The 19,078-nt window shown below is 39.1% G+C and overlaps 1 protein-coding gene across 5 annotated transcripts in view; it reads right to left on the minus strand.

Annotated features, from left to right (window-relative positions):
- Positions 1-19,078, minus strand: part of cadm1a (cell adhesion molecule 1a) — a 712,922-nt gene that overhangs the window by 117,774 nt on the left and 576,070 nt on the right. For all 5 annotated transcript variants that reach the window (XM_041800657.1, XM_041800659.1, XM_041800658.1 and 2 more), the window contains 2 exons: positions 17,432-17,569; positions 2,106-2,264 (listed from right to left, as the gene is read on the minus strand). In XM_041800657.1, the coding sequence (XP_041656591.1) occupies positions 2,106-2,264; positions 17,432-17,569 (297 nt within the window). The remainder of the gene's footprint in view (positions 1-2,105; positions 2,265-17,431; positions 17,570-19,078) is intronic.

Raw genomic sequence — 19,078 nt, forward strand, 5'->3', positions numbered from 1 at the left:
GAACTTTTCCCTGGCACTGTGCAGGTAAACCTCTTTTTAATTACTGGTAAAGGAGAGAGGAAGGCAGAGCGATTGTGCTCAGGCACGACACAAAACAATTTCACCTAAGGTGGGAGTTGTGCATTTAAAATGATTCACTTATTCCACCGTGCCATTTTTATACGGTTATGTCAAGGTTATGGTTTTCTTATTTCACATTTTCTCTTCTTTCAAGACACCAATGCATTTATTCTATGAAGCACATTTATACACTAATTTCAATGTAATATATTTGTGTTCCCTCTGCTTTTAGTGTTTAACATTTGACATTTAATTTGTCTATGTTTATATTCACTCAGTAAACTGCATTAGTTTGTTCTCCGTCTCACAAACACATTATTGTTGAGTACCTTTGACATTTGATCATCGTGATTACTAAAACATGGCTGATTAGGGTTACTAGATGTTATTGAGCGCTTTCCCACTAACACAGTTTTGAATAAACAGACTTTTTCTTTTCCCTGAAAGACCAGGAAAGTAGGACATTCATATCTGCACGTTCATTAAAGGCATGTATTTATTTATTAAGTTTTTTGAATTAGGACAACACATAGTAATCATTACATCTGCAATACATGCCAATGTAAACATGCCAGAATTAGCACAATATGCCTCTCCTGCAAAGGATCAATGGCCTGTGATATACACTACCTTTGCATATTTGATACACCTTAAAATACAGCTTTGTACTTTAATGGGTGCACAGGTGCAGGGGTTAGAACTGTTGCATTGTAGCAAGAAGGTTCCTGATTTGCTTCCTGGGTTTGGTCAGGGTCTGTTTGTGTTTGCATGTCCTATCCATGGATGCATGGGTACTCCGGCTTCATTAGGTGAATTGGTGACTCTAAATTGCCCGTAGCTGTAAATGTAAGCGTGCCTGGTTGTCTGTCTGACTGGCAACCAGTCCAGGGTGTACCCAGCCTTTCACCCAATGACAGCCGGGATAGGCTCCAGCCCCTGTGACCACAAATGGGATAGAGTGGTGTTGGAAATGGATGGATCACCACTTTAAGTTATAATGAGAGAATCATGTGGATAGATATAAATGCCTCCAGCTAAAGTTTTGCACAGTATGATCCTAAATGATGTACATCAGAGGGGATTTAGAAGCAGGTACACACTATGGAGACTTAAAAAAAGTCTATTCCTGCTTTAATCCTACTGCACTACTGACAATATTTAAATTTCATCCACCTTCTTAATCAGGAACACTTTAAAATCTGCTTTTTGCTTATTTGGGGAGAAAGTAGAGACTCTTACAGTTCCACAGAAATAAAAATCCTGCTTTTGTTTGGACTCGAGAGTTTCAGGCTTGACCTCAGAGACCTTCCATGGGTCAGCCCACTGTTATTCTGAGTTATGATACACGACATCTTGGCTGAAGAGAAAATAAACTAGTTAAAAGCCGAGACAAAATCCATGCTTCATGGCTGCTTGTGTGGACATTGTGACTGTTTCACCTTATCAAATCAAAGTGCTCTGCAGCGCTATAATCCCAAACGAAAAGCAGACTCCATTGTGAAAATAAGAGAAATAAAAATACAGAAAGATGTCTTGGTAGATGGAGCCTACAGAAACAAAATTGAAGCTTTAAAATGCAAAATACTAACGGATAATGCATGACGTCACGTTTCTGTCATTCTTTATTGTTTAAATGAGCGTCCTTATTTATTTGCACTTTTTATCCCTCCAGCTCTGAGATCATTTTCCTCTGATGACAAGCTCTGCCATGAACCAGAGTCCCACAGAGGGGAAAAAATGTGGAAAATTTATGTCATTTAATTAGTGGAGATGGAAAAGTGCACTCTATTGCAGTCCAATTTCCCCCTTTTATTCATTATAACTTGTGCATAGGGATGATTCTCCCTCAATGACACTGCCATACATGTCGCCCACCAAAGTTTTAGTTGGAAAAAAGTCTCAAATTTATGCCATTTAATTAGCGAGGATGGAACCCTCTTCTCTACTGCAGTCCAATTTTCTGCAAACTGATGAGACACTTGAAAAAAACACAAAAAATGTGCAGCCTGCTGATTTTTAATTTATCACAGAGGAGAAGTACTTACACTGCACCTCCAGGTATTTCTGTGCTTGGAAGTCCTTGACTGCAGGGTGGTCTACGATGCAAACCACAGGTACTCCATCATCCTCTCGACTGACGGTGAACGTCAGCCGGCTGGTTACTGTGTACATCTTGTCGTAGGTCAGCTCAACTTTGGGCTTGCCTGTGGGAGACATTAAACACGGGCAGATTAGAAAAATACATTAAGTACACTGGTGGATATTAGAATTAATTTAAAACTAAAATATAGCCTCACAGACAAAATTCATCATGTTCTCTTTTCAGTCCAAGCTATCCTGCTGTGTCGAAAAATATTAGATTTCGACACTGGCTTTTTTCTTTCCCATGATTATCCCCTGAACATTATCTAGATGCATATTTATCCTTTTAACCTCATTTCTACATTGGCTGTCAGAGCATTTTAGGATTAATTTTAAGATTTTATTGATCAATTTTAAAGCACTCAGCTACAAAAATGATCCTTAAATTCCCTATTCTCCTGCATGTACATTAAGATCCTCAGACAAAGGTCTTTAATCTGAACCAAAAGCTTCACTGAAAACTAAGGGAGACAGAGTATTTTCAGTCAGGGCACTGAAACTCTGGGAGGAAATCAGGCCAGCTGACTCTGTGCTTTCTTTAAAGTCACTTAAAAAACATTTATTTCTATCTTAGTGCTTTTACTATTGTATGTCTTTACAGTATCTGCTTTCACTTACTTTTGGGATTTTATTGGGTTTCATGCACCAACCTGGTGCATAAACAACATCGGTCCCATGGAATACTGGTTTTAATCTGACCTGCTATGCATGTTTTATGTTCTGTTAAGCTCTTTGTAGTGTCTGTTTTGGAAACTGCTTTACGATATATATTTATTAGAATTATTTGTATTATTTATTAGAGGCATTAACCTTGCGTAGCAGATGGATTTGCCAGACTCTATCCATCTTAAAAAGCTCTAATCCACAATATTTGTGCCGCACCCAACACTGTTCAGATCAATCAGCATATTTTAAGGAGAACTAGGCCGTATGTATGGGCAAGGTTTAGTTTTGTCAGCTGTTTGCAATGGCCGCCTCCAGTGAGATGATTAGCTTGGATGTAGCTTTAGCATAGCATTATTTTTACTAGAACTAGACCACATTTCTGCGTGAAATAAATAATAAAATCGACACTAACAGCTTCCCATGGTGTAAAAGAGGTTTTTGACATGCTTCAGCATGAGTTGTGAGTTACAGGGTAGTGGTAATTTGTACTGTGAGTGGTTGTATACCAGGGTTAATTTTGACAACCATTTTTAATTTTAGTCTTGGTCTTAGTATTTACATGAAATGTCTTTTAGTTTTAGTCATATTTTAGTCATTTCTACCCTTTTTAGTTTTAGTCTAGGAAACTCAAGAACATGGTAGTCTAGTTTTAGTCTATAAAAACTCCTCACTTTTTAGTCTTTACTTTTAGTCCAACCATTTTTTTCTCATGCCTCATGGAACCAAATCATGAAAGTGTGTTCTTGCACTCTGCCAAACCTGGGGTCCCTGCTTTCTACAGCTGAGAGACAGAATAGCTACAGATGTATTTTGACAGATTTACCCACAGTGGAGAAATATCATGGATTTTGAATATCCGACAAAAACTAAATTACATTTCAGTCTAGTTTTAGTCATCTTGATGAAAACTAAACATACTTTTTGCCAGTTTCAGTCATCAAAGATCTACTTTTGGTCGGTCTAAAGTCTGGTTTTTGTCATGGAAAAAAAGGCTACCAACAAAAATTTTTAGTCATAGTGATTAGCTCAGACGTAGCCACAGCGCAGTCTTTTTCAGAACTGGACAACATTTCTTTATTCAAAACAGGGCAGAGAGCAGCACTGAAAAATTGACATGACATAAAACATGTTTTGCTCATCTCCTGGTCTGTTTCAGCATGAGTCTGTGATCATAAGAGGTGGGGTTTACTGGTCTATCCAGTGGCTGCTGCTGTGATAGCTGTTAGCTCTGATGTAGCTACAGGAAAGCAGCAGCTTAATCTGAACTGGACAGTATTTCTTTTGAAAACAAGAACATAGAGCCTCACAGAAAGCTTATTTTGGCAGAGAAGACGCATTTGTATGTCTCCTGATCAGCCGTGGTGTCAATTTTATTCACATAGAAGCTCCACCATTAACAATCTGTAATAGTAGCCTTTCAGCTTAAGAGAAGTGCATACGTACGTTCATTTTGTCGTATGGATATGACGGACAAAACGTCCCTCCAATCACCTTCAAAGACTTTTTTTAAAAGTCTGCCCTTCCCAAACACTTTCTATGGGAGCTTTCCCAGTTGAATGTGAAACATATCCATGCAATGGAAATATGAAACAGTCGATCTGGCATGTCAGGTTATGGGGGCGTGGCTGACCTGGTTGAAACAAAAACCAACTTTGGTTTCAACTATGTTTAATGCATATGGGTTTGCAAGTCTCTCATGAAGTTCTTTTTGAACAACTTGTCCTTCTTTGTCAATGTTCTTGAAAAAATTGACAAAACCTTTGTATTCAAGGCTGCTGAAAAGAAAAAAAAAATGAGATGAAAATGTTAAAGCCTTTCAAAGATGTCCAATATTTGGCTTCAAGTAGAATGACTATTTTCCATCGACCTTGCAAACTATGTAGAGTGAATTGCGGAGGGTGTCCTTGAGAATGGTCAGAGAAGGTGAATCAGCGAACAATTGCCTGCTGTCAGGGGCGACTGTGCGACTGTGAATCACTCATTAAGTTTTATAAAGCCAGATTTATTGCATGGCCACCTTTAGCGCAGCACTGCCAGATCCAAAGCCTGCAAAGTAACCCTCCTCTGATTAGTGTGTGCTCGGTAATATCACACAGACAATATGTTCTCAAAAGCAATGAAGAGGACACCTCATCACAGTCATACAAAATAAGAAGGATAGCTGCGGACGCAGCTGCGCGACAGAATGGCAAAGAGAGATTGATTAGTTTTATCTCTTTGTCCTACTTCCTAACAATGTGTTGCACAAGTGTGTTTGTGTTCCATCAATAAAACAAACACTGGAAGCAGAAAAAGTTAAAGAGTCTGCCAAGAGAAATGCTGGCACAGGAGAAAATCTGTCTTAATGTGAAGAGTTGCATACATCAGTTCATATTTAGGCTTTAAAATATTCGCTTAGTGCACATTCTCGCCGCTCCCGTTCTGCAGCTCTGCCGCTGTGGTGACAGCTGTCTCTTTGGATGCTGGGAAAGCAAACCTGTGTGATGTGGCTGGTGTAAAGGAACAGGTTTTCATGAATAAATACCACTAGAGGCTTCAGATTCATGAAAGCACCTGAAACGAGAACCTGAAGGGGGGGTCTGTTCAAATCAAAATGTCTTTTGAGATGCATAAAACAGTGGTGAAAAGAGACGTCTTTGTTCACGGCCTGGGTTTCTGAATCTGTCGCTTTACACCATTTGAAGTCAGTGTAAAGAGGAAATATTTTAATCTACACAAGTTCCCCTGGCTTTGAAATGTGCACAAAAGCAGGTAAAGACGAGTTATAAAAATGATTAGCATAAATGTATTTTATTCAAGGCTAGATTTTTTGCGTCTAAACTGAGTAATCTACTCATGACCACAGAGCAGCTGCTGCCTTACCTTCCATATGTCCTCGACAGATAAAAGAAAGATCCTGCTGAGTTCTGTGTACAGCTAGAACCCACTGATGCCTGATCCCTGAGGAATTTAGAGGAGACGGGCTTGTCTCTTAAGATGGACATCTGACAGTTTTCCTAATGTGCTGCATCAAATATCTTTTCATGTGCAGAGACTGCAGCTTTTAAGGAACACAGTAGATGCTTCATAACACGGGCTGATAGTTTTCTATTGAAGCACGTACACTTGAGACAACATGCGTATACGCCCAGAGTCGGTGCTTCACAAAGCAATTTAATCAAAGTGTCTTCCTGGTTTGACACATCCAGGCTACTGTACTTTGCTACTTTTCTTTGAGTGTAGCTCTTGCAGTGTGTGCTACATGAACTGGACAATGTAGTTTGGCTTCTTGAGCAGAAAGGTTTATGAAGAACATGATCAGTGTAGGAAATCCACAGTTACATCTCAAAAATTCAAGACTCACAAAAATCCACCATCTCAAAGAATTTCAATATTGTGGCAAAGTTCAATTTGCAAAAGTTTCCTGTACCATTTTTCTCACACTCTGGTTCAGTTCACACAACTGCAACCATGGGGAAGACTGCTGACTTAAAAAAGGTCCAGAAGACAATCATTAACATCCTCCAAAAGGAGGATAAGCCACAGAAGGTCACTGCTGAAAGGGCAGGCTGTTCGCATATTCATGGAAAGTTGACTGGATGGGAAAAGTGAGGTAAGAAAAGGAGCACAAGCAACAGGGATGAGCTCAGCCTTCAGAGGGTTGTCAAACAAAGTAGATTCTAGAACAGGGTTCCCTAATTACTTTTTTCCCAGGGGCCAAAATATTTCAAAGACAGAAAGCCGAGGGCCGGGCATGTTTTTTTTTTTTTTTTAAATTTACACATACATATATTGGTTAATTAGCTACATTAGACAGAGGATTTATTTGCAAGTAATCTAAACAGGTTAGGCATAAATATGCTGTCCTTGTATCAGAGGCCATTTTTGTGCATTTTTAACATTTTTAAGACCAACTGATGCTAAATTTAGAAGTCTGGAAAATACATTATAAATATACATTCAGTGTGACTGTTTGTGGCTTTAAAACAACAACCTATTGTCCACAATATCTGATCTCACCCTGAGATTATTTCACCTGACCTAGGATCAGTGCAGAGGCCAGAAAGAGAGAGACAGGAGGATCCTGCGGAGATGTTTCCCTAACTGCTGTGCTATTACTGCTCAAAAAGCTATAAACCCTTATCTACTGAGTGAAAACTTGACTTATAAACACATGTCTGAGCCACAACAGTTGTTCCTGTGCATGTCCGTTCTCTCTGAACCCATTTGACTTCCCTGCGCACGTCATGAAGTGGCACATCACCGTACGTAATTATGTTTGTGAGCGCTGCACCAAGATCAAAAATCCCGACCTCTCATGTCACAGGACAGCCTGTGTCCAGGTTAGGAATACAATTTCAGTTATAAAGAATTTGTTCTATCATTATGAGAGTAATTTTTACCATTTAATGCGACCTGGAGTCAAACACGCCACAGGATTTATAAATTATGTCCCACTTAAACGTAAGTGTTCAAGACCACAGTTGCACTTCTTGTTGACATTAAATTAAATCATCTTTAAGTAAATTTAGTTGATTTTAGTTTGGCATTACAGATTCTTTATAGTGAGGGATTAAATCAGGCTGACAGTGAACTGAATCACTCACCAAAGGGAGAGACGATGTCTGCATTTGTGGCTGATGGACTGTTACCCAGGGAAAGTATTTGCTATCATGAGAGCAGCTGTTTTAATCCCCCACAGGGATAGCAGTTTGGTTTTACAAGGCAAAAACCTCTGACACTGTTAAGGTGTGAGATGCAGAAAACTATAGTCAGAGGTGCAGAAAAGGCGGGACTCAATGAGAGTCTGTGCAGCTGCACATGGCGGTTAAATTCTTCATCTTATAAAAAGAAAAATCAAAATTAGACAAAATAAAACCTTCTCCTTTAGTCTTAAAAATCATGCAGTGTATCAGCCGCTTTTTGGACAGCATTTTTGCAGAGCTGGGGTAAAGCAGTTGCGCTACTGTACGCTCTGCTGTGCGTCTTTTTACAATGCTCCTCCCTGCTCTAACGAGAGGTCAACGTTCCATATTTAACTGTATAACGAACTTTCTTGCTTTAATTAAAGAAAGATCATAATAAATGAGTGAAAATTTGTATTGTAAACACCTAAGAGAGTAAATATTGAAAATTAATATATTCTTACATTTCTATCTTATATACTTATCATTGCTGTCTGTTTTTATGTACTTTTTACACAGCCCCCCAACATTTTTGGAATTGGGGATGTAAAAAATAATTTATCATTACTAGAAAGTACACAAAATAATATAAAGAATAATATCAAGATCTGAGGAAAAACTAAGGTTTTAAATTTTTTGTTTGTCTATTGCAAAAGCAATAAAACATGAGTAAACAAGAAAGATTAGTATGACTCTGGCCAGCATCTCCATGCTGAAATGCTGCTGTCTTCAACGCCAGTTAGAACTTTTTAACAGCTTATGAAAGATTTGACCTTCTGATGATGGCCCTATAATTCTTACCCAGACTTTTATTCGTGTGGTTTTAAAGTGAGAAAAATGACTGCATTGATATTTTTCATGCACTAATTTCCAATGGTTCTTGTTCAGTTGCTTCACTCTGACTTTTTCTTTGAATTAAATTTCAAGCAGGTGACATGACTGTGACCAAAAAAAAATCCTCATTGAGTGAAGTGAGTATTAATGGTGCATCAGTGATACAGTACCTCTATCTTTAAAACTCATGCTAGTTAAAGCACAAAGAGCACTGAAGCAGCAGAAATGTCTCTGAAAGCCTTTTCAAGGTCACAAACTGAAGTGGGACTCTCAGTATTTTGCAAATGTTAATATACAAACTCAATTGGACCTCTTTTCTCTCTCCTCCACTTCTTTAATAGGTATCATTTAACCAAGCTAGTGTGCTCCAGTCAAATAAAATATATTTCTCTCTACAAGAGCTTTACTTTGACCAGAATATTCTTTTTTTTCCAGATACAGAGTCTCCCTGCTGGGGTGGAGCAGGGTAATTGAAATCACCCCGTGGTTGTCTCATAAGGCCTGAGGCAAATGGTTGTTCTGGTCCCTGTCAGTCAATGAAGCTCCTTACGCATTTGACTTTTTCTTTCTTTTCCACTCATCTTCATCTCTTGAACCGTAAAAGAACAATCAAGAATGATCTGCACTGTTACAAAGCTTTGTTTTCATGACTAACGCTGCAGTCAAGAGCCTAAGAGCTTGAAATATTAGCACAGGGTAAATGTTAATAAATCACCAAACAACAGGAAAGGGAGGGGATGAGATAATAGCGAGATAATGATTTACATTGGCGAGCATGACAATTGCAACCTTTAAATGATATTTAAGAGACCCTGATTATCCCTTAAGGTAATTAAGTTAAATTCTGGGGACGTTTAATTAGAAATAAGTCTGCCAGGCAAGGAGCCGCAGCCGAAGGCAATTTAAGTAATTCTGCCCTAATGTCAGGTTTCTGGCACCCTCAGCTATTCCTTTTCTTTTCGCCTTTCATTTTCTTGCACTCCATTGTCTTCGTATTTTCAGCGTCAGCAGAGCAATACAAGGTTTAATTTTCACATCATTGCTGCAGTGTCAATTAGACAAACTGCAGAGTCATTTGACACAGTTTAATAAGGATTCAGCATACAAATAGCAGATTAGTGGCACAACACGGTCAACACAAGTGACACTGTAGATAAGACGGCAGTTAGGCCTCTTCAGTTATGCTGGTTACAATACCATACATGTAGAAATAACGCTAATATTCAGTGATTCTAAATTTGTTCAAGGCTGTTGATGCAGGCAGGAGTGCATATTAAACATTCCAGGATAGAACCACTACATAAAGTACACAGATCTGTTTTCCGGGAAATTATTAACAATGCTATTTGGAAAAATGTTTGCCTATGTCAACCCATTTTAGAATCTCCAGTCTTTTGGAGTCTCGCCTGGACTTTTTCGCATAAAAACAGGTGTAAAATCCCCATCTCCTGTTCTATAATTATTATCTCTGAATCTGGACTAGCCAAAGCTTCATGCTTTTATCCATTTAAGTTTTCCAGCTAATACCTCCCAGCTACAGTCATCTACATGCCTCTGTTTCGCGATACAAATTCAGACAGGAAAACAAGTGTTTTTTCTCTAACTTAACAGTAAGTTGGAATCCTAGATATAGGGTATATTTTTTAGAAGAGGATGGGAGTCAGACTGATCCCTGGAGGGCTGTGAGAGATCACATCCAAGAAGGCCTCCGGGTCTAAAACTCAAATGCACTTCAGTTAGGAACAAAAATGATATTAAAACATTTAAATAATGGTTAGTTAACTTAGTGAACCAGCTAATAGCTTGTTAGATATGTAGAAGGCTAATTAGCCTGCTGGAAAACATCCTCTGTTTCAAAATTGCAATAAATAATGGATCAAAATGCCACAACACATCATCTGGTCACAATATTCACATCAGTTGGCTGCTAATTAGCATGCTAACTACTAGAATAAGAACTGCTTATTAGTCATTATAAAGAGCTTATTATTATCTTATCAGTTACTTTTAGCTTGTTTGTAACAGGCTGAAGTTGCACTATGTAATCTGCATTGTCCCTATCAAATAAACTAATAAATAAATAAAATGAATAAATATTCTACAAAATCATAATCTATGACTAAAAGTCCCTTAACTAAGTTTTCCCTTAACCTCCTAAGACCCTGCATCCAGATATGAGGACATTACATTCTGGCTTTCTTAAAACCAAGTAATAATTTCTACAATGAGCATTCTTGAGATATTTGTGGCAAATTTCCACTGATGTTAAAGTAATTAACCTGAAAAAATGGGAGAATTTACAATGGATTACATTTCAGGAATATTTGAAGAAATTTTGGGGTGCTTTTTGTGTGAAACTTTAAAGAACTTTCCACAGAAACTGTAGGTAGTTTCTCTGAAATGTGTTGAATTTGTGTTGATATTGGACATTATTTTAGTCAAAATCAATTCATGTTCAAAACTAAACTAATTAAAAATGCATTCCAAACAAAAGCTCAGGTCTCATTAGGTTTATAATCTCCTTATTGCTGCATATATATCACAAATTAGGAAGCTGTTTGACCTTAGGCCCTTAAAATGGTTTGCTTAATATTCCACTAGTAGTACCACAAGAATAGTTCTTCTTCCTTTATTACTCTGAATAATTTCAGTCTTGACTTAGACTTCAAGCGGGATCTACCTGGGACCTCTAGAAATGGGCCCTACATGGGCCTCATTTAAATTGCCCAGATAGGCTCCATCCAAATCCAAGGTTGATCCCACTTGAAGTCCACATGCGTAATCACAGGTGGGGCCATTATGGGACCTGTGGACAAACTGACATATTTGCAGCCCACCAATAGCACATATGAGGCCAACATGGACATGCTGGCAATTAATCATAACTAATTGCTTACACACTGGTGATATGAGAAGGCCTGCATTACAGGTAGATAAATAACAGCAATGAAGCTATCTGAAATAATGTGCTTCTGAATGGCACTGAAACATTTTAAAATGGCAACATTTATATAAAATGGACAAGATGATACATGATTGTATCTCTGTAGAGGCAGACAGGCACAGGAGGAGAGGAAACTAAGGGCAGATCCTCCCATAGTAGTGCTGTGATTCAGTGAGTTTTAAAGCACTATGAGTATTATGTCAAAGCATATAATCACAGCTATGACTTATAAAAAAAATCAAAATCCTGTTTGAGCAACCAGGAATTCTCCTTGAGAGAGCACAAGAAAACAGAATTAGGGAAGGATGAGTGGTACTGGCAATAAACAAAATGTCTTTTCCTCACTCAATTAAACAAATGAATGAGCATTCCTTGAGAGCTGAGTAATAGATGTGTTGAGTACCTTTAAAAGTAGGTATATATTACTAAAAGCTATGGCCTCAGCCCTGTGTAGAATAAAAACATGCAGAAATAAGTGGGTTGTAGTGAAACACACTGGCAAGATCCCACTTTAAGGAGCTGATGTTTACGCTGAAGAGGATCAGTGACTAACAGCTGCAGAAGTCACTCTGCTCATTTATGCAACCAAGAGCACTGCTGCAGCACAACATTCATCACTGCATGCATGCCAGTAACAGCGCCACTGCCAGCTTTCTGCAGAAATAAATGGTGTTGTAAACATCACTAAGTTATCATTATGAAGGATTAGTTCTTCAACATAGCTGTTGGAGACACTGCATTTCTTGGCAAAATTTTAATGAAGCCAACTTCCTTGTGTGGTTTTAGGCAGGTGTAAATATGCACTAAAGTTAAATAAAAAATAAACTAAAACCTAGCGGAAAAACCCTCATGAAGAGTCCTTGGTAAGGCCAAGAAACATTATTAAAGGCTGTTGTCCATGATATTAAAACATAAAGCTGCACTATTTGAATTAGACGAAAAAATAAAAGAAGAAGCAGAGAATGGGTCAGTTCTAAAGTCTGAGACTACATTCCATCCGTCCATTATCTAGACTGCTTATTCCTTTCAGGGTCAAGGTGGCTGCAGCTGATCCCAGCTGTCCGCAGATGAAAGGTGGTGAACATCCTGCACTGGTCACCAGTCAATCCCAGACATACAAATTACCAAATGAAATTACTGAAAATGTTTGGGTCTGTGGAAGGGGACTGGAGCATCCAGGGAGAACCCATGCATGCATGGGGAAAACATGCAAACTCCACATAGAAAGGCCTCGCTGACAGGGATCTGAACAAGGAACTTATGGGGTGGGGGGCAGGGCTTTCCACTGTACCACTGTGCAGACCTCTACAGATGTCTTTAGCAAACTCAAGACATACATTTTGAATCTCGCATTACAAGCTACAATATGTCGAATTTTAGCATTGATATACAATAATTAAAAAGTGACTACTTTTATGTTAATTACCTATTTCTAGTTGAGTACTGAGGGGCTGCACAATGGCACAGGAGTTAGCACTATTACCTCACAGTAAGAAGGTCCTTAGTTCGATTCCCCAAGGACTTTCATGCGGAGTTGGCATGCTCTACCCATGCATGCGTGGGGTCTCTCCAGGTACTCCGGCTTCCTCCCACCACCTCCTGCTCGTTAGGTTAATTGGTGACTCTAAATTGGTCGTAGCTGTTGAAATGTCACCGCTGCGATTGTCCAGTCCAGGGTGGCAACCAGTCCAGGGTGCACCCCACCTCTCGCCCAATGACAGCTGAGACATGACAGCTCCCCCCCCCCCCCCCGACCCCCGATGGGGTAAGTGGTATAGAAAATGGATGGATGGATAGTTGAGTACTTTCATTACCTCAGACATTTCCAACTGTTTCCAAAGCCAGAGAAATTCATAGTTTATAGCTTTCCAATGTGATGGACAACATATGTTGGATTTAACATGAAAGACTGCAGCCTAAGAAAGCATGAACAGCTACTGGAAGCTGCTGTTCTGTTGCTGTACGTCATTCGTCTTTTGTGCTGCCTATTCATGATGGACCACAATTATTCTCTGCCATCAACTGCTGGTGCCTTTTGTTGTACAAGCTTCGCCTGCAGTGCAAACCTCCATCCACCCAACCCACCACTGTCATATTGTTGTGGCCAAGGTCTAATAGAAACCAGGCATTCTGCTCTGCTTCTTACTTCTTTTTAACTGAGGACTCTGTTCACTTTAGATACTGCAAGCTTCTTGCAAGGCTTTATGGTATTGTTTGCAGGAACGCGACTTTGAATGGCAGTATACAGTTTATTTAAGGAATCAATACAGTGGTGGCTTGGTAAAAATGTCTTATGCAATGCACTTTTTTCAAGAGCAGAGTCCTGAAGGAAAAGACAGTAGAGGTGGGCAGGGCTGAGCAGTGTGTCATTTTTTTGTGTGTTTTTTGAAATAAGAGCGGCCTGGTGGTTGAATACTCAGTGCCGTGCAAGGTTTAAGGTAAATTTAGGCCAGAATTTGAGGCTGAAGTAAAGAGTTTAATGGCGAGTAAGCCGCCTGAGGGCACTAACTGACACCCTGGTCGTGCTCTGGATGTCCTTGCATATTACCAGGGGCATGGGAAATTGAAAAAGTAAAAAATGTCCATACCTTTAGGGTGGTTTAAGGGGTGGGTAGTAGAATTGCTACAAGCCCCTAGTCGCACTGTGGATGGCCCAAGAGCCTGAAAACCACCAGCACCCTCGGGTTATGGCACATCGGGCCCCATGATGAATCCTTACATACCCCATACTGTGCATTTAACTGAATATTATTTATTGGCTGACTAACTTTCTAAAGTGGATTATTCTTGGTATTTACTCCTACCATTCTATTTTTAGTTTATATTCCTTTCATAGATATTAACATTGTAATCTTGCCTTATATTTCCCTTTTCCTATTAATTCATGAAAGCAATTTTATTTTTTTGTCAGAACTTGCTTTTAACTAATTTAGGTTGATGAGATTTTTTAAAATGCATATTAAGTAACCTTGCAGGGTCATGTAAAACACTGTGTTCCCTTTGTTGCATAAAACTGTTATCCAATAACGTCTGCTTGATATTCCCCTTATAAACACTGCTAATACTTGGTTCTACACAGGTGCAGCTGAAAGAAGCGTTGTAAAAAGGCTTCACTGCACTCCAGTGTTAAATTTTTATGATGCTAACTGCTAGTTGTTAGCAAATCCCTGACCTTGGCACAGTGAAACATGGTAAGATTTAAGCTGACCACTAAGGGTGTAATGTGGTGCAGTGCAGGGTGAAGCGGCTCAGGGCCTTCTACACAGCTCCTGATTAGGACCTTTGTTTCAAAGTCTTTACAAAGCTGGCTGTCTGGGCTCTGAGGTGGAGCTGCCTGGCAGGAGGCCTGTTCACCCCTGAGCTCTGCACAGACTTCTAAAGCTCGGCTACCTTTGATGAAGGCATGAAAGTTGTCACAGTGCCAACAGGCTCTGGCCACCGCTGCACAGCCACACTGCTTTAATGGAAACTATTCAAAGTCGCAGCAGAGCTCCATTTAAAAGCAACATCACTGATGCAGGAGCTAAATACGGAGAGCCAGCAAAGAAAGAAAGAAACTGGCCTTAAAATTGGGTCATTTATATGCATCGGGGAAGAGCTTATAAGATGCAAACACACACGCAAAAGTTAGAATTAGCTACACTTTAAAGAGGAACGTGCACAACCACAGAAACTCCCATTCAGGGAGAAACAATGTGAATAGCAAACACCTGAAGTAAGACAAAGGCTCCTTCTCACTGAAATATGTTCAACCTATGGCACACCTCACAGACTTTTTTGTGAGCAAACAGGAAAAGTCAAACTGCAAACCAAAATGTATATATAGCAGTATTTAGCATTGACTTTATTATGCTGTCTACTGCTTGTCTTGTTTTAAGCTTGTCTTTTAGGTTCAGACAGAATTAATTAGCAATTGTGCAGTTTTACTCAGCATATATAAAATACTGGTGTAACAGTTATAGTCAAAGCCTTGTCAAGATGACCTTTTAACCTTTAAGTGACTGTGACGGATTTTCATTTTCTATTGGTTTTGCCCCCTTTTCCATCAAGCGGGACATCTTATCTCTTCACTGATCCACTCCTCTCTATTCAGGTATTGTTGTCTCTAACAAAAGACTCATCCTGCTTAATTTTACGTGTATGACGTACTCTTAAATGTCAAAATTTGCAGGGAGAAAATGCAAACAAAGGCTCTTTTGTTCTGCAAGATATATATCATATTGTTGTATCTCGCCTCTGTCTTAGGACTATTATCTTTGCTGTAATTGTTAACGTGACTCTCGGAGCTGCTTGTCTCCAACATCATCTGTCCTTCCTGTTTTATAATCATTACAGTTATTAATGTAAAGATTAGACTGATTATCATACTTTCTTGTCCCTGCCAAAACCATGAATACTTTAACCCAGTGGTACTCAACCTTATTCTACTAAAAGAGCCACATTGTCTCAAAAATACGTAGCGAGAGCCACAATCCAAACCGTGAATGTAAGGTAGATAATAGATCAGTTAATCTGTAGTTGAAATGAAATTAAACTGTGGATTGGTGAATAATTATGAGGTTAAATGGGATGCAAATGTCTGTATAGTGTCAGAAGAAACAATATGTCACTGATAATGAGCATATATTTATTTTATTTATCACTGACATCAGGCTAAAACCTTGTATCTCATTTTTTCATGATTTTAATTTGTTTTTATAAATCAGTGCAATTGGTTACCCTTTACATCTGCGGGTTTTAACCAATTTTAAATCAATAAAATATGTCAAAATATGTTTTTCTCATTTCCTGAAAAGATGTCATTTTGGAGATACAAGTCTTTGGCCCAACACCAGTGTTATGAAAGGTCCACCTGGCCTAAAGATTTTTAAAGATATTAGAATAAGCTGAGTTTGAACTATGAGATGCTTTTTAAAGAGCTGATGAATTATGGTTGGCTATTTGGGTATTTATATCTCACATTGGGGCCTTTACTGGGGCTCTGTGGCTTTACTAACACAAAAGAGATGCTTTCTAATTTTTTTCCACTCATTATTAATTCTTTAGTTAAAGGGGGAGGAGCCTCATATTGGTCTTTGCCCTGGGCCTCCAAATGACTAAAACCAGCCTTGCCTCACACCTGCAGCTCTCCAGACACATCGTTTCACCCTGCCTCATTTTGGAGCTTTGGTTTTATATTTCTGAATCTGAAATTCTGATCTGAATTTAACTGTTTTAAAGTGTTAAAAAACCTTTGAGAGGCATCTGGCATCAGACATCAACACTGGGGTGACCTCGACTTGTGGAAACCTTTAAACTATACCTATATTTTTATTCTCTGCAATACATTAGCTGCTGTAGTGAATTCAGTGTTTACTACGTGATGTTTATTACCCCAAATCAACATGCATCTCGGTACGTATCATATCATGAGTCTGGGTGAAATACCCAGCCCTAGTTTATCACTGGTTTAACTCTTCTAAATATGTCTAAATGCCATGCTAATGGTAGATTAGAGCTTGATCTTTGTCAATATAATATAATTCGGAAAAAAATGGTGCAACCTATCTCTTTTGTTGATCCTGCCGTGTCCATGCATGCATTATTCTCTCCATCAAAAGATGCCTCTTGCTTGATTTGAGGAGTATCATCTATAACTCAGTGTCCAGGATCATGGTGACTTCAAAACCAATTAAACCACTCGTAATCATATTAGTGTTGGCTTAAATTCACATAAACCCTTCCATGTTAGAGTGCACCTCACACAGATTGCATTAAACTGAGAATCTATACAGGATTGATGAGGATTGCGGGTTTCATCTCTTGCTTTAGTACAAAGTTAATGCATCCATTCATGTTTTGTCAATGCCAGCAAAAACAGGAACGGCTCATTGCATCGTAAAGGTTGCACATGTTACGTTAAATCACTAGAAGGAATTTATCTTTCTGATTTGATCCTGGATCATAGAATGCAATGTGCTTGTGTGACACAGAGGTCTTCTTTGTACAGGAAGCCAATCCGCAGTCGACAAACAAGCAAACTGAGATTTCCTGCACTGCAAAGTTCATATTATGTTAAAAGAAAAAAAAAATGTCTTGACAGATGATAGTGATTTTGTGTGTTTGTGCAGAGAAGAACTACCTGGAAGCTCTTTATCTCCCTTCACCCATCTGATGGTGGCGGCAGGCTTACTGCTCATGGCGGTACAGGTCATCTCTGTCTCATTGCCCTCGCTCAGGACCTCATCCCGCGCCTCGATGATGGGGTTACCTGGAGGAACTGCGACAGGACACACAAACACAACTCTGTAAACACTGGGGAAATACAGAACTTCTACACCTGTGGCAGTACAGCGTGAAAAATAAGAGAGCTGAAAAAAGAGATGGCTCACTTTAAGACCGGATAAGAATCACAAACTATCACTGTTTTTTTTTAAGGATATCAGCATAATACAACAATTTAAGATGACGAATATGCAATTTCCTGTTTTCTTTCTGCAGTTATTTAATGAATATTTATTCTGGCAGAAGTACATAGTATTACAGTACTGAGAAAAATTGCATATTTATTACACTTTAATGTTTTGAATCATCAAACCAATTTTAACATCTCACAAAATACCCAAGTAAATATAAAATGCAGTTTCTAAATGATGATTTTACTCACGGGGGGGGGGATCCAAACCTATCTGGCCCTGGGTGAAAAAGTAATTGCCCCCCTGAACCTAACAACTCGTTGGGCCACCCTTGATGTCAATAACTGAAATCAAGTGTTTGTGATAACTGGTGATGAGTCTTTCACATCGCTGTGGAGGAATTTGGGCCCACTCTTCTTTGCAGAATTGTTTTAACTCAGCCATATTGGAGGGTTTTTGAGCATGAACTGCCTGTTTAAGGTCACACCACAGCATCTTAGTTGGATTTAAGTCCGGACATTGACTTGGCCAATCCAAAACCTTAATTTTGTTTTTCTTGAGCCATAGAGAGATGGACTTGCTGATATGTTTTGGGTCGTTGTCCTGCTGCATAACCCAAGAGTGCTTGAGCTTGAGGGCATGAAATGATGGCTGGACGTTGGCCTTCAGGACTTTCTGGTAGACAACAGAATTCATTGTTCCATTAGTCACAGCAAGTGGTCCAGGTCCTGAAGCAGCAAAGCAGCCCCAGACTATCACAATGCCACCCCTATGTTTGACTGTTGGCATGATGTTCTTTTTATCAAAAGCTGTGTTATCTTTACGCTAGATGTAACGGGACACACACCTTCCACTTTTGGACTAATTTTGCTGGGCCACTCCTGGGAAGGTTCATTACTGTTCCTAGTTTTCTCCATTTGTGGATAATGGCTCTGACTGTGGTTTGCTGGAGTCCCAAAGCCTTGGAAATGACTTTGTAACCTTTTCCAGACTGATAGATTTCAATCACTTTGTTTCTCATTGGTTGTTGAATTTCTTTGGATCATGGCATGATGTGTTTCTTTTTGAGATCTCGTCACCTGCTTCTCTTTGTCTGACAGCTTCTATTGAAGTGATTTCTTCATTCAACAAATCTGGCAGTAATCAGGCCTAAGTCTGGCCAGTGAAATTTAACTCAGCCTTCCAAGAACTGTGGTTAGTCACAGTTAACTCATGATTTAACAAGAGGGGATATTACTTTCTCACATAGGACCAGATAAGTTTGGATTTCTTTACTCCTAACAATTAAAATAATCATTTAAAAACTGCACTTTGTATTTACTTGGGTTGTCTTTGTGAAATATAAAAATTGGTTCGATGACTTGAAACATTTA

Source organism: Cheilinus undulatus, linkage group 12 (assembly GCF_018320785.1).
Source record: "Cheilinus undulatus linkage group 12, ASM1832078v1, whole genome shotgun sequence".
Lineage (NCBI taxonomy): Eukaryota > Metazoa > Chordata > Actinopteri > Labriformes > Labridae > Cheilinus > Cheilinus undulatus.